Raw genomic sequence first — 22,706 nt, forward strand, 5'->3', positions numbered from 1 at the left:
TTGAGCACTCACCCTTGATAAACTACCACTGAAAATATGCACCTAACTCTTACCGAGAAAGTGGTTCCCACACCGTGCCCCTTCTGTATGTCGCATGCTGTCAATTGCATTGGTATATGCAGCAGCTATACTTATTATAGTACATATATTTCATACATATCATATTTGCAGTTGCCGCTGCACTTATTCAAACATACACATCTATGTACATAGCAAAATTTTGTTTCGTTTAGTTGATACTCTTTGTGATTAGACCAATTGATTAAACTATATTTAATGTTACATGGACATTCGTATATGTCTGAATACATTCACTCGTAGACTCGAATAATAAATATTTATAAAAGCAGTTTAACAATTCATACATATTTAAAACTTTTACAATTAAACGGCGAATGAGAATATTCAATTGAAAACTAATTGATGTGGCGTAAATAAAGATTAATAGATATTTTGTTTTGTTTTTTTTTACAACTACATATTATTATAAAGTATGTATGTATATGCAGTATTCGTAGGAGGTGTATCTTAGGTTGTATACTTATTTACATTTGGCGATACGGATAGTTGCATTTGGTAGCGTAGAGTGTTTAGTGAATATAGTACATAAACGATGACTCGGTATTAAAAAAAAAAATGGTTTCGTATATACGTAGTAAAACGTAGAAAAAAAAGAAAATCTAAATTGTCTCTTTTATTTCTAAATATTATGTTGAGTGGCTGGCAATAGCCGTCAGAAAAGGCGCGCGCACCACCTCTCCTCTAGAAGAAGGTGGAGAACTTGCGCCTATTTGGCGTATTCGCCGCCATAACTGGCACTGATGCGTATGCCGATGGCTCGGCTGCGCTCGCCACAACGCTTGCGCCCTTTTTGCGCGCATACGCTGCAGCTGTTGCAGAAATGGTCACTGAGGCGGGTGGCACGACAACCGGTACAACCACGGGTTATACAGAGATTTCATAGTTCATGTCGTAAACGCTGGCACGCTCTGGTGTGGGTGTGGTCGTACGTGCGCCACCCACCAAATGTTGTGTGCCTGGACCGCCAACGGCTGATGCTGGCATATTGCCACCACGGCCTTGCTGTTGCTGCTGTTCCAGCGATTGCATCTCCATTGAGTCGGTCATTTCAAGCGCGCGCACAAACGACATGGGACGCGTTGGTGTTTGTTTTCGTTTCACTTGAGGCGATGGTTGTGTTTGTAGTTGGGCGACGACGCCACCGCCAATGCTAGGCCCACTAGGATTTGGTGGAAAAACGGCAACTCCACCGCGCAATTGTGGCTGATAGCCGCTGGAGTTCGTATTTGCGATCGATTGTGTTGCATGCACATAATTGTTTGGCTGTGAAGCAACGGGATTACCAACACCGTAACGCATCATATAGGTTGGAGCGGATGTCGACGAGGTAGGTGGCATCGTCGTAGGGCTGGTCGGATTGGATCGATATTGTTGTTGTTGCTGTGATGGCGACGCATACTCGCCTGGCTGATGCATGCGCGAATGAGTCATTATCAACGGATGTGGCTGACCGCTGCCCACTACTGTGATATACTGTGCGTGATGAATGTTGTTGCCCATTGTGCCGCCGGCACTGCTGCCGATGCCCATAGAAGCGGGTGGCATGCCAACGCCGCCACCGACACCACCACCGCTAGCACTTCCGCTGCTGCTACTGAAGCCGGGCGAAGTATCCTTCCACATATAGACACCGCGTTGTGGACTGCCCGCTAATTCGCGTATATTGTCCACTGTGTTGTTGGAGCGCGCATACGACAGCTCACTAGCGCCTTGCCGTACTAGCTCACCTTCGGAGAGAAAGCGGCGTTGGGGGCTACCGCCATAGGTCTGTGAGGCCAGCACCTGTTGCTGGTGATGTGTTAGCGGAACTGTGAATAAGAAATGAGCGCGAAGAAAATATCAATGCAATGTCACAAAAGTGCGAGAACTTAAATAAATTAATTTGAGATCTTAAATAAATAAATTTTTTAACGCAAGAATAAAGAAGCGAGAATTGGAGGAGGCAAAATAAAACCATGATAATGTTTGTAATATTGTAGTTTACTGTAGTTGGACATTACCGCCCTACGTAGATGATGAGAGTGTCTAAGGCCGCAAATAGAGTCTGGTCGTCAGACAAAAGAAACCTTCCACAAAAAAAATATGAGGAAACAATATGGGAGTGGAAAGGTCTTACCACCGCGTTTTTGAAAAGGCAGAGAAGAAAATCTAACAACAAACGTTCGCAATAAACTTAAGACATGGAAGCAACATTCTTGGTACTGTTTAGTGCGACCAAAGGCAAGCAAGGCAAGCAAGGCAAGCAAGGGAAGCATTTATTTGAAGATGAACAACGTGTACCGCCGATATTCAGCTACAATGTTTTCGTTTCGTTCTCGGACTAAACACGAACAGACAATAAAATTCGTGAGGGTGATTTTTTAGCTATTATCTTTTTAAACAGTTGGTTTAAACAGCTGACGCACGTTTCGAGTTTTGTTTCACTGTCAAACATCTTCAGTTTGGTCTATAATTTAACCATGAATCGTCTTACAAACGAACAACGCTTGCAAATCATTGAATTTTATTATAAAAATGCGTGTTCTGTTAAGAAAGTTTATCGTGCGCTTCTTCCATTTTATGGTCGGTTTAATCGACCCACTGAAACGGCTATTCCAGCTATTGTGACTAAATTTAGAACCAAATTTACATTATTGGACATAAAACCACCAACACGCTTACGTAGAGTGCGAACTGAAGAAAATATCGCAGCTGTATGGGCCAGTGTTAATGATGACCAGCATTTATCGATTCGGCGCCGTTCGCAGCAATTGGGCCTCTGTTACTCAACAACGTGGAAAATTTTGCCAAAGGATTTAGGTGTGAAGCCTTTCAAAATACAGCTGGTGCAAGAATTGAAGCCGAACGAGCTACCGCAACGCAGAATTTTTGGTAAATGGGCTCTTGGAAAGTTGGCCGAAGATCCACTTTTTCATCGAAAAATTGTGTTCAGCGACGAAGCTCATTTTTGGATCAATGGGTACGTAAATAAGCAGAATTGTCGATTTTGGAGTGAAGATCAGCCAGAAGAATTGCAAGAGCTACCAATGTACCCAGAAAAGGTCACAGTTTGGTGCGGTTTATGAGCTGGAGGTATCATTGGACCGTACTTCTTCAAAGATGCTGCGGATCGTAACGTAACTGTGAATGATGAGCGCTACCGTGAAATGATATCCAACTTTTTTTTACCCAAAATGCAAGAGCTTGACTTGCATGACATGTGGTTTCAGCAAGACGGTGCCACATGCCCCACAGCACGCGTAACAATGGACTTGTTGAGAGGCGAGTTCGGTGAACATTTTATTTCACGTTCGGGACCTGTCAATTGGCCATCCAGATCGTGCGATAGAACGCCTTTAGAATATTTTTTGTGGGGCTATGTTAAAGCTCATGTCTATTCAAACAAGCCTGCTTCAATTAACGCATTGGAAGACAACATTAAAGCATTTATATGTGAGATACCGGCCGAAACATTGGAAAGAGTATGCCAAAATTGGACTAAGCGGATGGACCATTTGAAACGCAGTCGCGCTCAACATTTGCATGAAATAATCTTTAAACATTTAATTATATGGACTGTACTATCGATAGAAATAAAAATTTGAATTTTACGTGTGTTTTTTTGAAAAACATTTCCTATAGCTCTTAAAAAATCACCTTTTATAAGTATGGGAAGAGCGCTGGGAGTCAGAGTCGAAAACCAAATGGATGCCGAGACTTATAGCAAACATAGATAAATGGTATGACAGGCAGTTCGGAGAGGTGAACTTCTATTATATATTACTCAGATGCTATCTTGACATGGGTATTATCGCAAATGTCTAAACAATATAGAGAAAGCGGGAACCGGGATTGCATATCTACGGACATGCAGTTCACACATTCTTCAAATGTGAGAGATGGAAATTACATGGTGAAGCTGTCGATTTCAGGCTAGGTCCCTTAAGAGCAGACAACATCATCGGTAGAAAGTGCACATAATTGGCAACTTATTGGCACGTACATAGAGCGAGTCCCGTGCGCCAAAAAACTTGACACGTACAGAGATGCTTAACCGACATGCTAACCTTAACCTACCCATCTAATTAGAAGTTGTGCCGATAGCATGATGCTGGCTCCAAAACTGACGATCCTGGACGCAGGGAAAGTAGAAGAGGCAGTCTTTATGAGAACGCCTACTTGGATCTTCTCTGTGCGATGAAATGCTATCGTAGTTCCGCGACAGAGGAAACATCCAGGAAAGGAAGAGGAGGGATTGCTTTAGTGGCACACCTTTCGACGCAGCAGCCGACGGTAGCTGTAAGTGCGAAAGCATCGCAACAAACAAAAAGTACTATAAAATTCTGCATTGCAAAATTCTGTACGCAGAGTTACCATTATCCGTACGATTCTCAGAGTTTTACAGAAGGTTAGTAACTATAACAGAAAGCAATGTTCAAATAGCAAAAAATTTATTGTAAGAAACTTTTATTTTCGTAGACTAAATTTATATATGAATAAATGAATAAATAAATAAATTTCTCTTGTGTATACTATTATATCATAGTTTTTATTGTAAGAGACATCCTAATGGACAGTAAAATAGGTGTGCGACATTTTGAGTAAATTTGGCTATTTCTATTAATTCTAATAAATTTTTAAATCTTATTTCAAGGGATCAAACTAATTCCGTTCGCTTTAAGCAAAGTTCAAAAAAAAAAAATGATTGTCATGCATTGTATTTGTTTGAGCGTGAAAAGAAGGAAGGAGGAAAAAATTATTTAATTTGGGTGAAAACCTGGTTTAAAAGGTGACATGAGTTTCACCCTAGCGGAAGATTTGTAATTTTTGCAAATGGCGTCGTATGTCAATCAAATTTAACCATAATTTAATCATATTGAACTAGACAGCTGCAGAATATAACCAGGCGAGCAATAGAGCGCGTAAAGGTAAAAATAAAGATTTTCATCGCTCAATAAAAACATTGTTTAAAAACAAAATTGGTTGAATAATTTTGCGCCACCTTGTATTTCCAACCTCACTATTCTCACTCCTTTGGTTCTTCTCTACGCAACAAAAAAAAAAAAAAAATTAAATGAAAATGAAATAAAAAAGTTAAATGAATAAAATTAAATAATACAATTAAATAATAAATTTAAATATAATAATAAAAAAATTTTATAATAAAATAAAATTAAAACAATTAATTTAAAAATGTAATTGAAATGAAAAATAAAATGAAAAAAAAAATTAATAAAAACAAAAAAATTATAATAAAAAAAATAAAAAATATTGTTATAAAAAAAACAATGAAAAAAAGAAACAATTAATATAGATAACAAGTACGAAAATATGCAATAGGTACATACGGTTAAAACTGACTTAGTAGCTAAATATATTGCATTTTGATTTTGCTTTATATGGACTGACTAATTGGCGCTTCGCCTTTTCTGACTTTTCGATGGCTTAGACTTAGATTTTGAGCTCTTAAATACGTTGGCCATGGATAGTAATTTTTTGCGTTTCCTTTTGTTTTCATTTGACGATCGTTTACTAAATTTTCGATCATTCTGTTTCTCACCTTGTTGCTGTTGTTGTTGATGTTGCTGCTGCTGTTGTTGCATCATGGCACGTTGTTGTTGTTGTTGTTGCAACATAATTTGCTGTTGCTGAATGGTAGGCGGTTGTGGATGTTGGGGCGGCAAGCCAGCCGTATAATCATAATAAGTCTGTGACGGCTGTTGCTGTTGTTGCGTATTTAGACCAATAAAATCGGGTCGTCTTGGTTGGGTGGGCGTACCAGGATTGGACCTTAGTAGAAAAAGTAGTTGAAGTGAAGCGGAAAAAATTTGAAATTTAATATTAATCAATTTTTTCCAAGCTGCAAATTTTTTGAATAGCCATGATTTACAACAACAAGCATTAAATTCACGACAATTCGTATGCATTAGCAACAAATAATTAGTTGAGAATAAATTATTGTAGATAAATATGTATGGATGTACGAGTATGAACAAATTTTGAGATGAAATGTAATAAATCAAGTGTAGAAATACGTTTTTTTTTTGTGTCCCACAAAACTTACAAACTTTGATTATTAATTTTAATAATAAACTAAATACAAAAATGGTTATGCAATTAATACGACACGCACATAACAGTTATACACACATACATAGAGCAGAGAAGATGTTATAATTAATTACTGTAAATGTGCTGAAATTACTGAATCAAATTATCGCAATGAGTTCGCGCCAAATTACGGTAATTAATAAATTATTAGTTCTTTCAAATGCCTTATTTTACGAGTAATCACAATGCGCGCGTGTTGACACGTACATATTTACATTTAATTATACATTTTACGTGCTACCAGCATAAGTAAATGAAAATGATTTTTTTTTTTAATTCTGAAGTATCACGCAACGAATGAAAGACACTACTTCTTATCACGAAACTCTAAACATGCGTGATTTCTCGGAGAAGACCGCCCGAAAAGCGCGCATAATAATTTCTTCATACGAAGTATGCTATTTACAGTTGAAGAATAGAGAACAAAAACAAGTATTTATCAGCGAAAGTTGTCTTGATTACTTTTTAAATATTCCTCTATATGAGAGTGGGACAATCCTGCCTCTGAAAGTTGGTACAGATTGCATAGCCACCTCAAATACAACATTTTGCTTGCCAAGCAAATTTCAAATTTAAATTTATTATTACAATTATTATGAGTCAGAGGATTTAGCACTGCGATCTGGTGATCTAGTGATCAGATTGGAGGTACCTTTTTCAATAGAATTTTTTTTGACAGATGACGCGTGAGTAATGTCAAACTAAATACATAATTGTTTTCAGTATTCATTGACATTTCATCATGGAAAGAGTTACGCCTTAACAAAGTCTAGAAATCGTACAACTGTATTACGAAAATCGACGCTCTGTGAAAAGTGTTCATCGCGCGCTCAGGCCAACTTATGGTGTACAGCGATAAGCCCCCTTTTTGGCTTAATGGCTACGTCAATAGGCAAAATTGCCGTATTTTGGCTGAAGAGCAACCCGAAGCCATTCAAGAACAGCCATTGCATCCATTAAAAACAAAAACCGTTTGGTGCGGTCTATGGACTGGAGGAATCATCGGCCCATATTCTTTCAAAGACAAGTCTGGCGCCAATGTAACAGTGAATGGCGAACGCTATCGCGTCATGGTAAATCACTTTTTGATGCCCGTGATCTCCACAACATTTGGTTCCAACAAGACGGCGTTACTTGCCATACAGCTCGTGAAACAATGGATTTACAGCGTCCTCGTTTCGGTGAGCAATTTGTCTCTCATCTCGGACCAGTTGATTCGCCACCAATATCGTGTGATATCACACTTTTGGACTTTTATTTGTGGGGGTATGTAAACTCTAACTGCTTTGTGGATAAACCAGCTTCGATTGAGGAATTGGAAAATTACTAAAGTTATTCATGAAGTCCTCCGTTGGTCGCATTTACATCTAATGAAAGCGTGATCGAAAAAATGCGTGTTCCTATGTACACATACTAATGTCCAAAAATGTCACGTGCATACGCATCAGCAAAATATTTGAAGAAGTCGAAGACGTTCATAAATAAGTCGGTGCAATGGTGAACCAAAGTTAAAAACGTTGACGACTTACCCGGCGGCCAAGCCAAAAAAAAACCTCTCCAAACGAAGATCATTGATTTGTTTGTAACAAAGCCGATCTTACCGCTCCGCGAAGCTGAAGCAGTTTTACCGAAAAGTGGAGTTAATGTATCCAAAGACACGATTCGAAGACGTTTGCGTGCAAAACACCTTAAATTTCGGAGTACATTGGAAAAATCTCTGCTCTCATTATCACACATTGAAAAAAAATTGTAGGTAAATATCAGGTATAATATCGGGCAAACATAATAATCGGGATAGGACACACACTTCGCAAAGGGAACAACTATATTGCAAAACAAGCACTAAGGTGCAACCCGCAAAGATCCTGTCGGCCAGGTTGCCCTGCTAAAACCTGGCGAATAACTGTTGATAGCGAATTGTATGACAATACAAACAGAGTTAGATTCAGGGGGATTGTCGAGGCTCTATGCTCCATTGGGAGAAGTAAGTAAGTGTTGATAACAATAAGTAATATTCATGAATGCATCTTCCTTTTGGGCGAATAGTTGCATACGTCAGTCCAGGTGTGCTGTTGATAATCGACAGGTTCAACAAACTGTTAAAAGGGCAAGGGATTTAATTTGTCAAAAAAACATTATTACCGTCAGTTACGAAGACGTTTGGAAGAACTAGCCAACCTTGGATTTTACAAGAAGACAGTGAACCTAAGCATCGAAGCCGAAGATGAGTATTCTAAAACAGCAAAATGGGATTGAAATGTCGGATTGGCCTTCACAGTCGCCTGATGTCAACCCTATTGAAAATGTGTGGGCAATAGTTAAGCAAAAGCTCAAAGGAAAACATGAATTATATACATACATACTCTCAGATGTGAAGCCATTAAAGCTAATAGTGATGACGGTGATGACTATACATTTTATTAAATGTATATTACGTATAATAATATTATAAGCTCATCCAATGCAGTTTAATAGAACCAAATTGGTCAACTATGTAATTTACAAATTATGGCGGTTACACTTCCATTAGACAAACTGTAAATTCGGCCAAGGGCTGTCACTTCAGCAGCATTTCTCAAAAAAATTATGTGGAATGTCTTATGCTGCTACAACAACACAAGCTTACTCTATACCAGCGCAATTTCAGCAGTGCCAGTGACGTCCAGTCCAACATTCCTTGTTCCCCAATCGAGGTCAACACAAGCGGAATGGTCGATACAATTCAGGGTAACACGTTCGGGGAGTGAAGAAACGTTAGCTTGAAAAAGAGTTTACAGGCTTGTGACATGGATCCGTTGTATCAGTTTATACAGAATTCGCAGCAAATACTGAATCGCAATCCGAACAAGTTTTCGCTTCGTTTCGTAACCGCGGATGAAACAATTTTTTTTTGGAGGCTTTGCGTCATTCTCATCAACTATTTTGAAAGGGGTAAATGAGCATTGGCGCATTTTATACAGAGCTATTAGAAACAAAATGAACAGCTTTTCACAAAAAAAAAATTCTCTTCCATATCAGAATTGTATGAATTATGCCACGAATCGCACTTTCATCCACCATATTCTCCACACTGTGCCTCCAGCTAGCATTCATGTTTTCCAATATGAAGAAATGTTACAAAACTTCAGATTCTGAGTGACAGGTGTCAAGTTTGACGGGGCAATACTAGGATTCTATGAGCTTTCAACATAAATTGCCATTCGTGAAAAACAAGTTTCTCTGCAAATTAATTTTTTTACAAAGTTATTGTCCAACCTGACTTTTTCACTTTGCATCCAAAGGTTGAGGAGGTTATCGGTGGGCCTTTTGAGCGCAGAGCTGGAAAATTGCCTCTTAAAAAAAAATTAAATGCATAGCGCCTGCAACTTCTTACTCTCTCTTATTTACTAAGATTAAAATAATGATACTGATGGAAATTGCAAAATTAAAATGGCATAAGGTTTTGCCGTAAAAAGGCCGACGTTAGCTGATTGGTTTGGCGTATAATCTCTATTCGATAATGCCCGGGTTCGAAATGCGCTGGGAGGAAGAAACATCGAAATTGTAGAAAATGTTTTTTCTAATAGCGGTCGCCGCTCGGCAGGCAATATCAAATTTCCGAGTGTATTTCTGCCATGAAAAAGCTCCTCATAAAAAGCCATCTGTCATTCGGAAGCGGTACTAGCTGTAGGCCCATCTCCACAAATTGGAGGAGAAGCTCAGTCAAACAACCTACAAATTAGGTAAAGCACATATTCAGAAGTCTTTTATATGCAAGAAAATTCTCAAGAGCGTATGCGAAAAAGTTGTCAAAAATCATTGAACTACTTTTGAGCGGCTTTACGTAAGGTGTCATGCCTTTTCGTCCATACAAAGTGCATGCTCGAAATTTTTTAAATGGAAGAAAAGCCTAGACCCGTCAACAAAAAATTAAAAAGAAATCAACGCTATTTTGTACTAACTTGAAACTTGCACTTTGTTATACTGAAACCAAGGCGCATTCCTTAAGGGGGTCCTCTAGTTTCTTGGGTCGAAAATATCGAATTTTTTTTTTTTTCATAAATCACATTTACAACATGTGCTAAAAGTATGTGCTGAAGGATTTTTCGATATTCGAAGTGGCTCACAAGTTACGGCCTTGAACGGAGCAGGTATACTTAGCGCGCTCAACGCTGCGCGAACTTTGAAGCGCGTTTTTCTCGAAACACTATTTTTCAAAATAGTGACCACGATATTTCAAAAACTACTGAACCGATCTTGTTCAAATATATACCTCATCTTTAATATATTATAAGCCAGCGATTGAACTAGGATTATCATGATTGCTTCGATAGTTTTTTTCCTATGAGCGAAAAAATTAAGAAAAAATAAGTAAAAAATAGAATTTAATTTTCAAAAGTGTATACAAAAATTAATTTTTGTAATTAAGAATTCATTCTAGTTCAATCGATAGTCTTAAATATGAAGATTAAAATGTCGTTTGGTTTTTCGATTTCAGATAAGCCAAACAGCCGCAATTTTGGTCACCGTCAAGCACCTCTTTTACTTTATGTCTTCTTGTCGGCCACTATAACTTTTATTCTATTATATATTTTGTCTTCAAAAAATTTGTAAAGCTCATTTAAATGTTACTAAAGATTATGTGAACACAATGAGATTTATTATTTTGATCGTTTGCCCGTTAAAAATTATTGAAAAAACCCGAAAAAAACAGACGAGAAACTAGAGGACCCCCTTAATGGTGCCACCACCAACAACAATATTTTGTACGATTGTCACGGGAAAGTATTGACAAAGTAGGAAACAATGAATGAATTCGCCTAGTTTCATTCTGTTCTGACAGCCACATGAACAGGGTGAAAGAAAAAAAAAATTAGCTGATTTACCGATACCACCTTTAATAGATTCACCTTGACTAAATTCAATGGGATGTAAAACTGCATACCCAGAAACATTCTAAAAATTCTGGTTAAAAAGTTGAAAGTTTTGATGAAATTTTGTAAAAGATTTGAAACTTTGCGTTACATGGTTTTTGTTGTAATATAGTATGAACTATATTTTTATTATATAATATAAAAAAATAGTGGTGGGTTTATAATTTTGCAACGGGGTGTATATGAGAAGAACTCGTACCAGACCAGTACGAATTAATAGCGGTTAGGGCAGACCTAAAGACCGAAGATATGAGTGATCCAAAAATCTCGTACTCTTTGGGTCGTAGCCTAAAAGTCTCATCCTAATTGGTTACCGCTACTCGTTGAAGGATTAACGACGTTGAATGAAATGTATGAATATAGATACAAGTGTCTTCATTGAGGAATTGTTCAATTGTGAGTGCATACTCAGAAGTACCACTAGAGCTCAATGCCAGCTCACCGTACCGGAATAAATCGAACATTTTAATGCATTAAAAATATTTTCTAATTTATTGTATTTCAAACAAAAAAAAAAAATAAACTATGGGAAATTTTCCAGTACAAGAACATATGTGTATGCAATATGATCATATTTCTTCAGTTATTTTGCCCAGCTCAAGCATCCAAATATAGCTTTTGTATGAAAACGATTATGCTATTCGGCGCCTGTGCGCGCAAACAGCGTATGATGTTGTAGAATACGGAACTCAGAGCGTAAAGAAGTGTACAGGTGCCCACCACTGGCAGCAGTAACAGTTTCGTACGCAGACCATAACGTGACGTGTCATCGAAATTGCAGAATTCCCATATACTACCGTTATGACCTAGAAACATGTTTCGAATATGCAACACCTGCACCTGGAACCAACCAAAGTACGTTTGCAGATATTGCAGTATCTTCGAGATAAATAAGCCGATCATTAGTCCTCCAAGCATGATCAAATTAATTTCAGACTCTTGTGGCCAACTACCTCTCGAAGGTGTACGTCTACAACGAGATTCGTTTATAATTTTCGCTTGATCGCTTGCCTTACTATCTAATAGCGTTGTAGATGTCTTCTTGCCCAACATACTGAATACCGATGACATTGATTCGTTATACACCTCCTCGTTAAATGAACGCGACGATGCTTTCGAGGTAGAATCAGTGCGTGGTGAAACTTTGTAGTGTATACTCGTGTTGCGTTCCGAATTCATTGTGTCCGTGTCATTGCTATCGCTTTCGTCCTGTGTGGCCATTGCTGGTCGGGTTGCATGCATCGACACACGTTTCGACAAATTCTTCCAGTGTTTACTACCATTTGTTAAAGCTGTGTCCTTCGACGTCAAAGTAACGGTGCTTTTGCAGTTGGTTAAGTCACTGTCATTTCTATTGTTCACCTCGAAGGTGCTACACTTGTAACGAGGATTGCTATTTATCATGCTGCTCACTAATGTGTTCAGATCAGAGTTCACATGACGGTTATCCGGTTGCAAGCGCGCTTTAAGGCGCTCATCAAATAGCGGCACGTAACTGTGACGCACATCGTTTGAGTCATTATTGGGCTTTGTTAGATATGATTTGGCATTTTTCAATTGTAAATTTAGATTATCCGAGGTTAAAGGTTTGTGTTCTGATGGTAGGCCGTTTTCATCAAAGGTTTTCAGGATTCGCTCGTCGTAGGCATCAGCGCCGGTTGTGTGTCGATATCCATCACTTGGACGCTGCATAATGCAAATATATGCAAACTGCTGCTAATTTACTGGGATCTGTCAACTTGTTTTAGAGACTTTTCGGCAATTTTTTCATTTGTATCAAAAAATTATGAAATATATCCAAAAGGGAAGTATGTCAGAAGAAAATTTCTGTAGGCGAGTTCAAGGCAAAGTAAAAGGCGATACACAAATATTTGAGTAAAAATAAGTTGGATATGCGTGAACACGCGCGGTTAATCGCTGATAAAAAAATAACCATTTGAGAGAGTTCCAAATTATTTCGTAGTGGAACATCAGATGCACTTATTCCTAAAGCGTAAATAAAAATTTACAACTTAGTTGCTAAACAGTAGACAAACGCAATTCTATGTATTGGAAAATTCCCGACTATTAGTATGCTTTAAAACAAAAGGGGCCAATGAGCGATTCCATGCCAAGTGGACCAAGTATTCTGGAAACTCAGGTGGCGCAAAATTAAACATTTTTGTTTAAATAACTTTTTACTAATTAAAAAAAAAAAAAACTCAATGTAAGTGAGTGAAGATCTTTATTTTGACCTTTACGTGCGCCATTGCTTGTCTGTTTGTATACTGCAGCTGTCTAGCCATTTGCAAAAATTACAAATCTTCCGATTAATTTTGAACAAACTTGCATTATATTTATTGAACAATGTAACCCGAAAAGCTATTGGGATTCTATGGGGACTACTGAGCGTAGTCTCAGTTTTTAATGGAAAAAATCTGAAAAAACTCTGAGGGGGTACTTTTTTTCAAAATTACAAAATAAAAAAACAAATGTTTCCCAAAAATTTTGAACAAAAAATATTTCTTTTAAGCAGCATATTTTATACTGAAAAATTAAACAAAACATTTTTTTATATACACTAAAATCTTGAAAATTGAATCAATCTCAATGATGTTCAGATTAAAAATGACAAAAAAAATTTCCTCCACAAATTTTGAAAAATAAAACACATTTTTTTAGCGCATATTTTATACAAAAAATATAATTTTTTTTTTTTAATTTTAAATTTTAAAAGGAACCGCAGATATTTCATATACTTATAGTATATTTTATAGTAAAAATAAAAAATAAAAAGTTAATATTAAAACGAGCCAATTTTCAATAAAACTCTAAAAAACTTTATACAAAAATTGTCAAGATTGAATAAATGTCAAAATTATAAAAAATCTTTTCGAAGTTTTTTCAGTTTACTTTTTGTTATATTCAGGCGTACAAAGAAAATCAGTTATCAGAAAAATTGACGGCAATGCCCAAGGTATTTGGATCACTTGACATGGAATTGCGTCAATGCTATACTTGGCCTAGCCACGTACGTTTACGATTTTTTCTCATATACACCCGGTGGCAAAATTATAAACACACCACCACTTTTTATAAAAATATAGTTCATACGACAACAAAAACCATATAACGCAAAGTATCAAAGTTCGTACATCATTTTTGAAAATTTCATCAAAACCATCAACTTTTTTAACCGAATTTTTCTGGGTATGAAGTTTTATAGCCCATTGAATTTTAGTATAATGAAATGCAAGTTTCAAGTGAATACCAAATACAGTTGATAAAAAAAAATTTTCTTTCTAAGCTTTTTCTTCCATATAAATTATTTGAAAAAAAAAAAAACGCAAATTTGAAGTAAATACAAAATGCCTTTAAGTTTTTGGCATTTTTTAGTTGAATTCTAGGCTCTCTCTTCCATATAAAAAAAATTCGAGTATGGAAGAAAAGGAGTTTCACCTTAGCGAAAAAAATTGTAAAAAGTCAACGGTATTTTGTAGTCGCTTGTTATCCCAAAATTCAACATTAGATGAATGATGAAATTTTGAAAATTTTTAAGAGGTTTTAAAGTTTACGTTGCATGATTTTTGTATGGTAAGAATTAAATTGTTATAAAAAAATAGTGGTCTGCAACAGATTGTTGGTTGGTTGGTTAGAGTGGTAATTCATCCAGAAGCCAACTAGCGCTTCCACGCCATTTTCTTGCCACATCCTCGTTACCAACTTGTCCACCGTTATTTACAGCATGACTATATCCAGTCTGTGCGGTTTCAGAACCTTATTCAGATTGTTGACGTCTAAGCCAGGCAGTTGTTCTGTCCTTCCATAGAGCAGGGCATTCACAAAGGAAATGGAAGATTGTATCCTTTTTCTCCGGTTGTTTACAACTGGCAGTGTCGGTAAGTTGTGAGGGATACGCATTTTGGCTGCCTGGTCTCCTATGGACTAGAAGACAGTTAGCACTGCCGTGAGTCTATAACCATCCATTCGTTTTATATTTGCCAATGCTGACGGTTGTTTGAGGTTGTAGGTGGGCTATAACGTACTGCGAATTTTGCATTTCGTCTGGTATCTCCATCTACAATCAGCGATTCGGAGATATTTTGACGAGATTGCATTATTTATTGCACCCAGTGGTGTGAATACCGATTCTGCAAGAATGCTATTCATGGCAGATCCCCCACTTGCCAGTTCATCTGCTTTTTCATTACCTTCAATGTTCCGATGTCCCGGGGCTCAGATTAAGATAACTTTATGGTTTTCACTTAAGGTGGTAAGGCTATTTCTATTGTGTTCCACCACTTTAGAGGTTGTTGTAGCCGAACCCAGTGCTGGATTGCAGCTTGGCTATCTGAAAGAATAGCGATATTGCCCTTTAAGAAGCCTGCGATTAGTAACCTAGAAGGCAGTACTTCCGCCTGAAATACACTGCTGGTATTAGGAAGCCGTACAGATTTTTCAATTCTAAGTCTATGAGAATATATACCAGCTCCAACACCACAATCCCTTTTAGAGCGACTGACTGTAGTGCCGAAGTTCTTTAGAGAGAATCCCTTATTCCATTCTTACTTAGATGGAAAGAGAGTGGCAAAATTCCTGTTAAATGTTACCGTCGAAACAATATAATCAGTCCTCTCCGACTCTCCGAGGTATACTGAGTTTGTCGCAATAAGGTGTATGTGACAAGAAATCGGAAGACTGCGAATTATTAGCGGCTAGGGCAAGTACACGATTTTCAATTTTTTGTTTTCCTTGTTCACTCCTCTCGGGAGCATAGGGCCTCGACAAGACTTGTCTTGCGTAGGTTTCGTTAATCTATTTGATTTCTGACAGGGTAGGTGATTAGCCTGCCACTATCAGTCCTAAGTAGCGGGAATGGCCACCTGTCGTTGCTTAGGAACAACGCCTTCTTACTGCTTGGAGCAACATCTGTGTGTCACATTTTTCTGGCAGAAGGGATTTTCAAAATTAAATGCGTGGAATTTCGGCAAAATAACTTATTTAGCAGTTTTGCTTTTAACCTAATAAACTTCCATATTTCTTAGAAAAATTGTATGTTTAAATTTAAAGATTATTAAAATCGCTATTATGAATAATAAAAACAAAACAGTACTTTCGTGCTTGAAAGGTAGAAAGTGCTGAGTCGATTTAAGTTGTTTTATTTAAAGACCACAAAATAATTTTCTACCCAAGTGAAACGACTGTACTTTACAATTCACGTATACCGTAGTTATATAAGACAAGCGTTAGTTTTTCATTAGTTTTCGTTTCGTTTTAGTTTTTAGCTACAATCTACGAGAGCACCGCCCAGAAATTGAATTTTTCGAATTTAAATATGTAAAATTGATATGCGTGATATTGAAAAACCAAGTAATAACAAATGAAAAAATTAATTAGATTAGCGTGGTCATTTCCAATGATTGCAATAAAACGATGAACGGACAGAATACGGAAGATATAGACAAAAGAGATAGGGTTAAAGAGAAACGAGTGTAAATGAATTTCGGCTTATTTTTGTTTTTTTGTTTGTTGTGATCCAAGACGATTCTAGCAAAACAATGACAATATATGGAGCAAACAAAAAATGAGTTAAGAAAATTATTTGCTTTTGATATCATGGAAGTCGATTACATATTAATTAGATTTAATAATAAAAAAAATCGTGGCGAAAAGAAAATCGAACGTAACAAACGTAAAACTCACCTCCAATGAATATTACAACAGAGTAGTAGTGGTAGTGGTGATAGAAGAATTGGACGGAAACTGTACGTACGACCGAACGACTTTGAAACGATTGCTAAACAACGTTAAGCTTATACAAAGCTTGGCAGAGCAGACTTTGAAGTTGAGGCTGAAGCTGAGCTTGGGCTTGAGGTACGGTTGGTGGTACTTGTGGTGGTGAAGGCGTGTACGTGTGTGTTTGTGTGCACAAGCGCGGTCATAGTCAGGAAGAAATTCAAGTTGCAGTTGAAGTTCAAGTCGTAGAGCAATAGGATGGAGGTGGTGGTGGTTGATGGTCGTGGCGATTGTGGTTGTGGTTTTATTGATAGTAGTAGTACACAGTAGAAGTAGTACACAGTAGTGGTAGTAGTAGTAGTAGTAGTACATAGTAGGATTAATTGTGGTTTTAGATAGTGTTGCAGAATTTCATATGTCAAAAGTTGATTTAAAACACTATTTTTGATTCATTTCATTTAAATATGCACTAAAATTCAATTTTCTTTGAACTCTATGTATGTAGCAGTTTACTAATATAAGCTTAGCAGTTAAAATTTGTATCAGTTTTTGAGAATTGACTAGCGAAAAAAGAATGAAAAAGAAGATAAGAATAGATGTAGTACAAAATTATACAGACAAAGAAAAAAATGTAAATAAATTCTTTGAAAAGTATTGGCAATTTTGAAGATTTTGCTTTAAAATTCTGCTTTCACAGAAAATTTTACAATTTGTATAGGCATAAGCGCCGTTAGGTGAATAGTGTAGGGAATGCTCCAACTCAACAAAAAAACCTTCTGCTATCCAATGGAAATCGATGACATAAATAATTGACTTAATTTTTATTTTTATTTTTTAAACAATGATCTTTTTCTAAACTACCACACTCTGTAAGAACACAAATATTATTTACAAAATTCAATTATTGCTTGTGATAAGCTGGATAAAGCATTATTTTTTTGAGTTATGCAAATTTTGCACGCTTTAGTTTGTTAAGCAGTTTTTAACTTTTTTTATTTGTGCGTTTTTAATATTTTAATTATTTTGTAGCTTTTACAACAATTATGAGCAGCACGATGGATCTCTAAAATTAGGAATACATATACAAGAAATTGCGACCAAGTAAAATACTGATTGCCATTTACTAGATGATCGGCCATAGAGCGAGCTTGCATTTATTAAAAAAGAAAATCAAATATAATCAAAATATCATTCCGTATATGTTTCAAGATTAAAATATACTAATATTTCTAAAGATTTTAATATTAATAAATTTTCTAAATGCTAAACTTGAATCAAAATATTTTCTATCACGGAACTATTCCGTTTTTGTGGCAGTTAAAATAAAGTAAGCGGACTAACGAATGAATGCTTGAATTAGTTTTTTATATAGAAGAGATTGCGCAATAGCAAAAAAAAAAAAACAAAAGAAAAAAAATTTTCAAAATAAATGCAAGTTCTGGGCCACTTAAATTTGCTAAACTACACACCCAGAAGTTTTCTAAAAAATTCGATTAAAAAATTTGAATTTTAATGAGAATTGGTTGAATTTACTGAATGAGTTAAATTTTTTTTTAATTTTGTACAAAGTTTGAAACTTTCAGTTATATTGCTTTTGTTATTATCAAGGCGCATTTATTGAAGGTGGTAGTGCCACCACCTAAAACAACAATGTTTTGTACGTTTGATTGCCACGGCAAAAAATTAATTCGCCTTGTTTTATTCTGTGCTGACAGCCACATGGACACAGCGAAAGAAAAAACACAAATCAGCTGATTTACCAACACCACCTTTAATAAATTCGTCTTGGTTATTATATTACCTATATTTTTATAAAAAATTTAAAAAAATGTCTAAAGAAATAAATAAATAGTCAATTATCGTTGTGCAATTATTAGAGAACATTGAAAAAAATAAAGCTGCAATTAGTGGTGCCGTAGCCATAACGCCATAGCCGCAACCTTGACCATTGCCGCAATATTATAACATTTGTTGATTAGCCATGCCGTAACCATAAACAGCTGACATTGAATTAGAATTAAGGGAAATATTTGTATTTTAGCATAAAAACACGCATAACGTTTCTCTAAGTCAGTTTATTTTTCGTCGGTCATTTCTAATATATTATTTCAATTTTTATCGCAAATATAAAAACAAATGTAAAGTAAAAAGTTTTTTAATAAGAAGTGCTATTTTGATATTCAAAGAAAACTGCTATTTTTTAATATAAATGAGTGGATGTTTATTTCATTTTAAAGAGGAAGATATGCCGTTAATAGTGGAAAATAACATCAGGCGAATGACCACCACGACCACGCTTACAGGACAATGTCCTTTTCATGAAATTTTCCATAACCGAATTGCAAAGTGGCTGTCCTATGCCCTCGATAGCCTCACGAACTCAATCTTTGAGGTCTTGAAACGACCCTGGGCTGTTGGCGTAGACCTTCTCTTTCACGTGGCCCCAAAGAAAAACGTCACAAGGTGATAAATCACAAGATCTCGGTGGCCAATTGTGATCACCTGTTCGAGCGATAACACGGTCCGGAAATTTTTCTCGTAAAAGATCAATGGTATCGTTGCTTGTAAGGCATGTAGCGCCGTCTTGTTGAAAATAAGCGTTGTCCAGTTCAATACCATCCAATTCCAGCCATAAAAATCGTTAATCATCTCTCGATAACGCAATCCATTCACCTGTAACATCTGTTATTGGAAAATCCTTTATTTCACAGCTGTTTACAGTTACGGGAAAAATCAAAATTCAATAGATGTATGCGGGTACGGTTATGGCTATGGTGTTATGGTGTGGCACCTATATTCGTTTACATTGATGCCCATATGTTTGATCAGAACAGCTGATTCCTACGGTTACGGTGGTTATGGCTAAGGCACGGCACCACTAATTGCAGCTTAAGTCACATTGGTCACTCTGTGGTGATTTGAGCTAATGATTTTAAACTTATTTTTAGTATTAGAGCTTCTGGAATTGGCATTATAGGCGATACCCACTGACTTGGCAAATAGACCAGTATTCAATAAGAGCTGTCTAGTTCACAAGCGTCAAATATAATTGATGTACGACGCCATTTACAAAATGTATAAATCTTCCGTTAGGGCTATTAATTTTGTGCCACCTGAGATCTAAATTCATTTCTGAGGTCATTTGGGGCCATCTAAGTTATTTCCATAATACTCAATTTTGCCTAGTAATGGTCTTAGTTGAAGGATAATTAATTCTTTGCATGTGAGCGGTCACCCCTCGGCAGGCAATGGCAAACCTCCGAGTGTATTTTTGCCATGAAAAAGCTCCTCATAAAAATATCTGCCGTTCGGAGTCGGCTTGAAACTGTAGGTCCCTCCATTTGTGGAACAACATCAAGACGCACGCCACAAATAGGAGGGGGAGCTCGGCCAAACACACAAAAAGGGTGTACGCGCCAATTAATATATATATATATATATATACAGTGCCGGTCAATATAATAGCACCAGTGGCAATATTCTGATTCGAAAGATGTAAAAATTTCACCTATTTACTATGTTATTTTTTGGAGTGTAAAAAACAGTTACATTTTTTTACGCTATCTCAATTTCAGTAATTGTTAATCAGCTATAAAAGATCTTTTGTCAACACTTATCATTTTGTGCAGTTAATAAAATAGCACCAGTAGGCTTTTTTACTTTTGTTTTGCAAAATTTTGTGAAAAAAGTAAAAACGGAAGGTAATAAAATTGTTTTAAAATACTTTCTATAAAATCGTGCAATAATATTATAAAAATTGTATAGTTATGGGCCGCGGAAAGCATTGTTTCCCTGACTAATAAAAAAATTTGTGTCCGAGGGTAAATTGTATTCCCAAATAAGGGAATTGCTGGGCTGTTCCAATAAAAGGATAATAAATGCCCTAAGATATGAGCAAAAAGTTGAATCCCGTGGTAGGAAGCGAGTTTTGTCACCCTTAATAGTAAAACGGTTACTAAAGCAAATCCCTTTATGACAGCTACAGAGCTAAAAAAAAAATTGAATGTGCCGGCAGGTGTGAAAACTATTCGCCGCAGACTTCGAGACAACAGCCTCAATGCCTGTAGTCCTCGAAAAGTGCCGCTCCTTTCCTCTAAGTATGTTGCTAAACGGATATCTTTTGCTAAAGCGCATCTAAATTGGCCAAAAGAAAAGTGGAGAAATATGCTATGGGCTGACGAATCCAAAACTGTTCGTTTTGGTGGAAAGGGTTTCAGATGTTTTGTCCGTAGGCCACCTAACAGCGAATACAAGCCACAATTCACAGCAAAAACTATCAAACATGGAGGTCATAGTATTATGGTATGGGGTTGCTTCTCGTTTCAAGGTGTGGGTACTATATATTGAATCAAAACCGTTATGGATTCATCGGTTTATGTAAAAATCCCTGATGAAATTATGTTGCCGTATGCTTCACTAGTACTATTGTATTTGAATATAAGTTAAACTTCTTATCAAAAAGGAGTAATTGCTCATACATTATCCATGTTTTAGCTATTACGTCAATTACTATTTAATAGTTACTTAAGTTTATAATCATGTGTTGCACATACAAATGGTTGTGTATAATTTCTCACATTCATTCATATAATAATATTCTAAAAAGAACTCTCTTTAAGAGGTGCTGCTACCGCTGTTTTGTTGTGACACAGTTGATTGCTTGTCCGGGGTATGTTGCCGCTGGTGTGCATCTTCCAGCAAGACAATGGCCCCAAACACACCAGCAAAATGGCAAAAAAAATGGTTCAACGATAACTTTATCAATGTAATGGAGTGGCCTTCACAGTCTGTGAACGTATCTGCAATAAAACCAACAACCGTTGAAGGGCTCTGAGAGGCTATGCAGAAAATTTGGAGTTCCATTAAAGCTGAAAGATGCCAGCATTTAGTGGATTCCATGGGAAGGCATTGTGCCGCGGTAATAGCAAATAAAGGGCACGCGACAAAGTATTGAAACCATACAATTAATTTATCTAGAAGATATCTGAGTGAAATGTTTTATTTATTTTACTAACTTTGGTTCAAAATGAACTGAAGTGCTATTATTTTGACTGTGTAGTTTTTAAGTTTTTTGTTTAAATGAATTAGCGTATTATAAACTGTTGAAAAAAAAAACAAATAATTTTCTTATGATAATAAACCATTAACATCAAAGAATTATTATTTTGTTTTGAGTTGCATCGGCCCAACAGTTAAACAGATGTAAACGGAGTCAGTATAAATTTGCGCGTGGTGCTATTATATTGACCGCAGCGTATATATATAATTAATTGTTTAAATAATTCCTAACTTTGGCTAAGAAAGGAGGGAAACTTATTCCAATACCCAATATTATTTATTTATTTATTTTGTTTTTGTTTTATTACTGTATTATAATAAGACAGATTGTAAATTTAACTCGAACGAAAAAATATAAAATGAAAAATAATATGTGATAAAATAATAATATTTTTTTATAAAGAAAGTAGTGATAAGTAAATAATTTTTTTTTTTTCGAAAGCCTCGAAATTTAGCTTGCAAAATTGCATCGAATTGATTTTTCGAAGAAATTTCATGATTTCATTGGACTGAATGGCTTATTTATTTTTATTTTGGTTCTTCATTTAAAATAAATACAAACTCTCTGAGCGTGTGCCAAATAAAGCGTTCTGGCGACGTAAATTAATATTAGAACAACATTTTCTTTTCTTTAAATTCTTGTTATTTACCGATTTTGCATTTCGCATTGGCATAAATTAAGAGTCGCTAATTCCAGCTATGTCCATCTTCAATGCAAAACGAAAATAAAAATAGACAAATCAAAATATATTCACAAAATCGAAAGCAAACTATAATATTATAAAAACATCTCATTATGTGTTAATTTTGACGAAAGGAACTGAAAGCAAATTATGCCATACACTTGCT

General features: G+C 36.2%; 1 protein-coding gene across 1 annotated transcript in view; it reads right to left on the reverse strand.

The window, feature by feature from the left end:
• Positions 1-528: 528 nt before the first annotated feature.
• The window catches only part of LOC129239675 (palmitoyltransferase ZDHHC8), a 44,100-nt gene continuing 21,922 nt past the window's right edge, over positions 529-22,706 (reverse strand). Inside the window, exons 8-9 of the mRNA XM_054875370.1 lie at positions 5,621-5,850; positions 529-1,889 (exon numbers count right to left, since the gene is read on the reverse strand). Of these exons, the coding sequence (XP_054731345.1) occupies positions 946-1,889; positions 5,621-5,850 (1,174 nt within the window). The 3' untranslated portion in view covers positions 529-945. The remainder of the gene's footprint in view (positions 1,890-5,620; positions 5,851-22,706) is intronic.

Source organism: Anastrepha obliqua, chromosome 2, assembly GCF_027943255.1.
Source record: "Anastrepha obliqua isolate idAnaObli1 chromosome 2, idAnaObli1_1.0, whole genome shotgun sequence".
NCBI lineage: Eukaryota > Metazoa > Arthropoda > Insecta > Diptera > Tephritidae > Anastrepha > Anastrepha obliqua.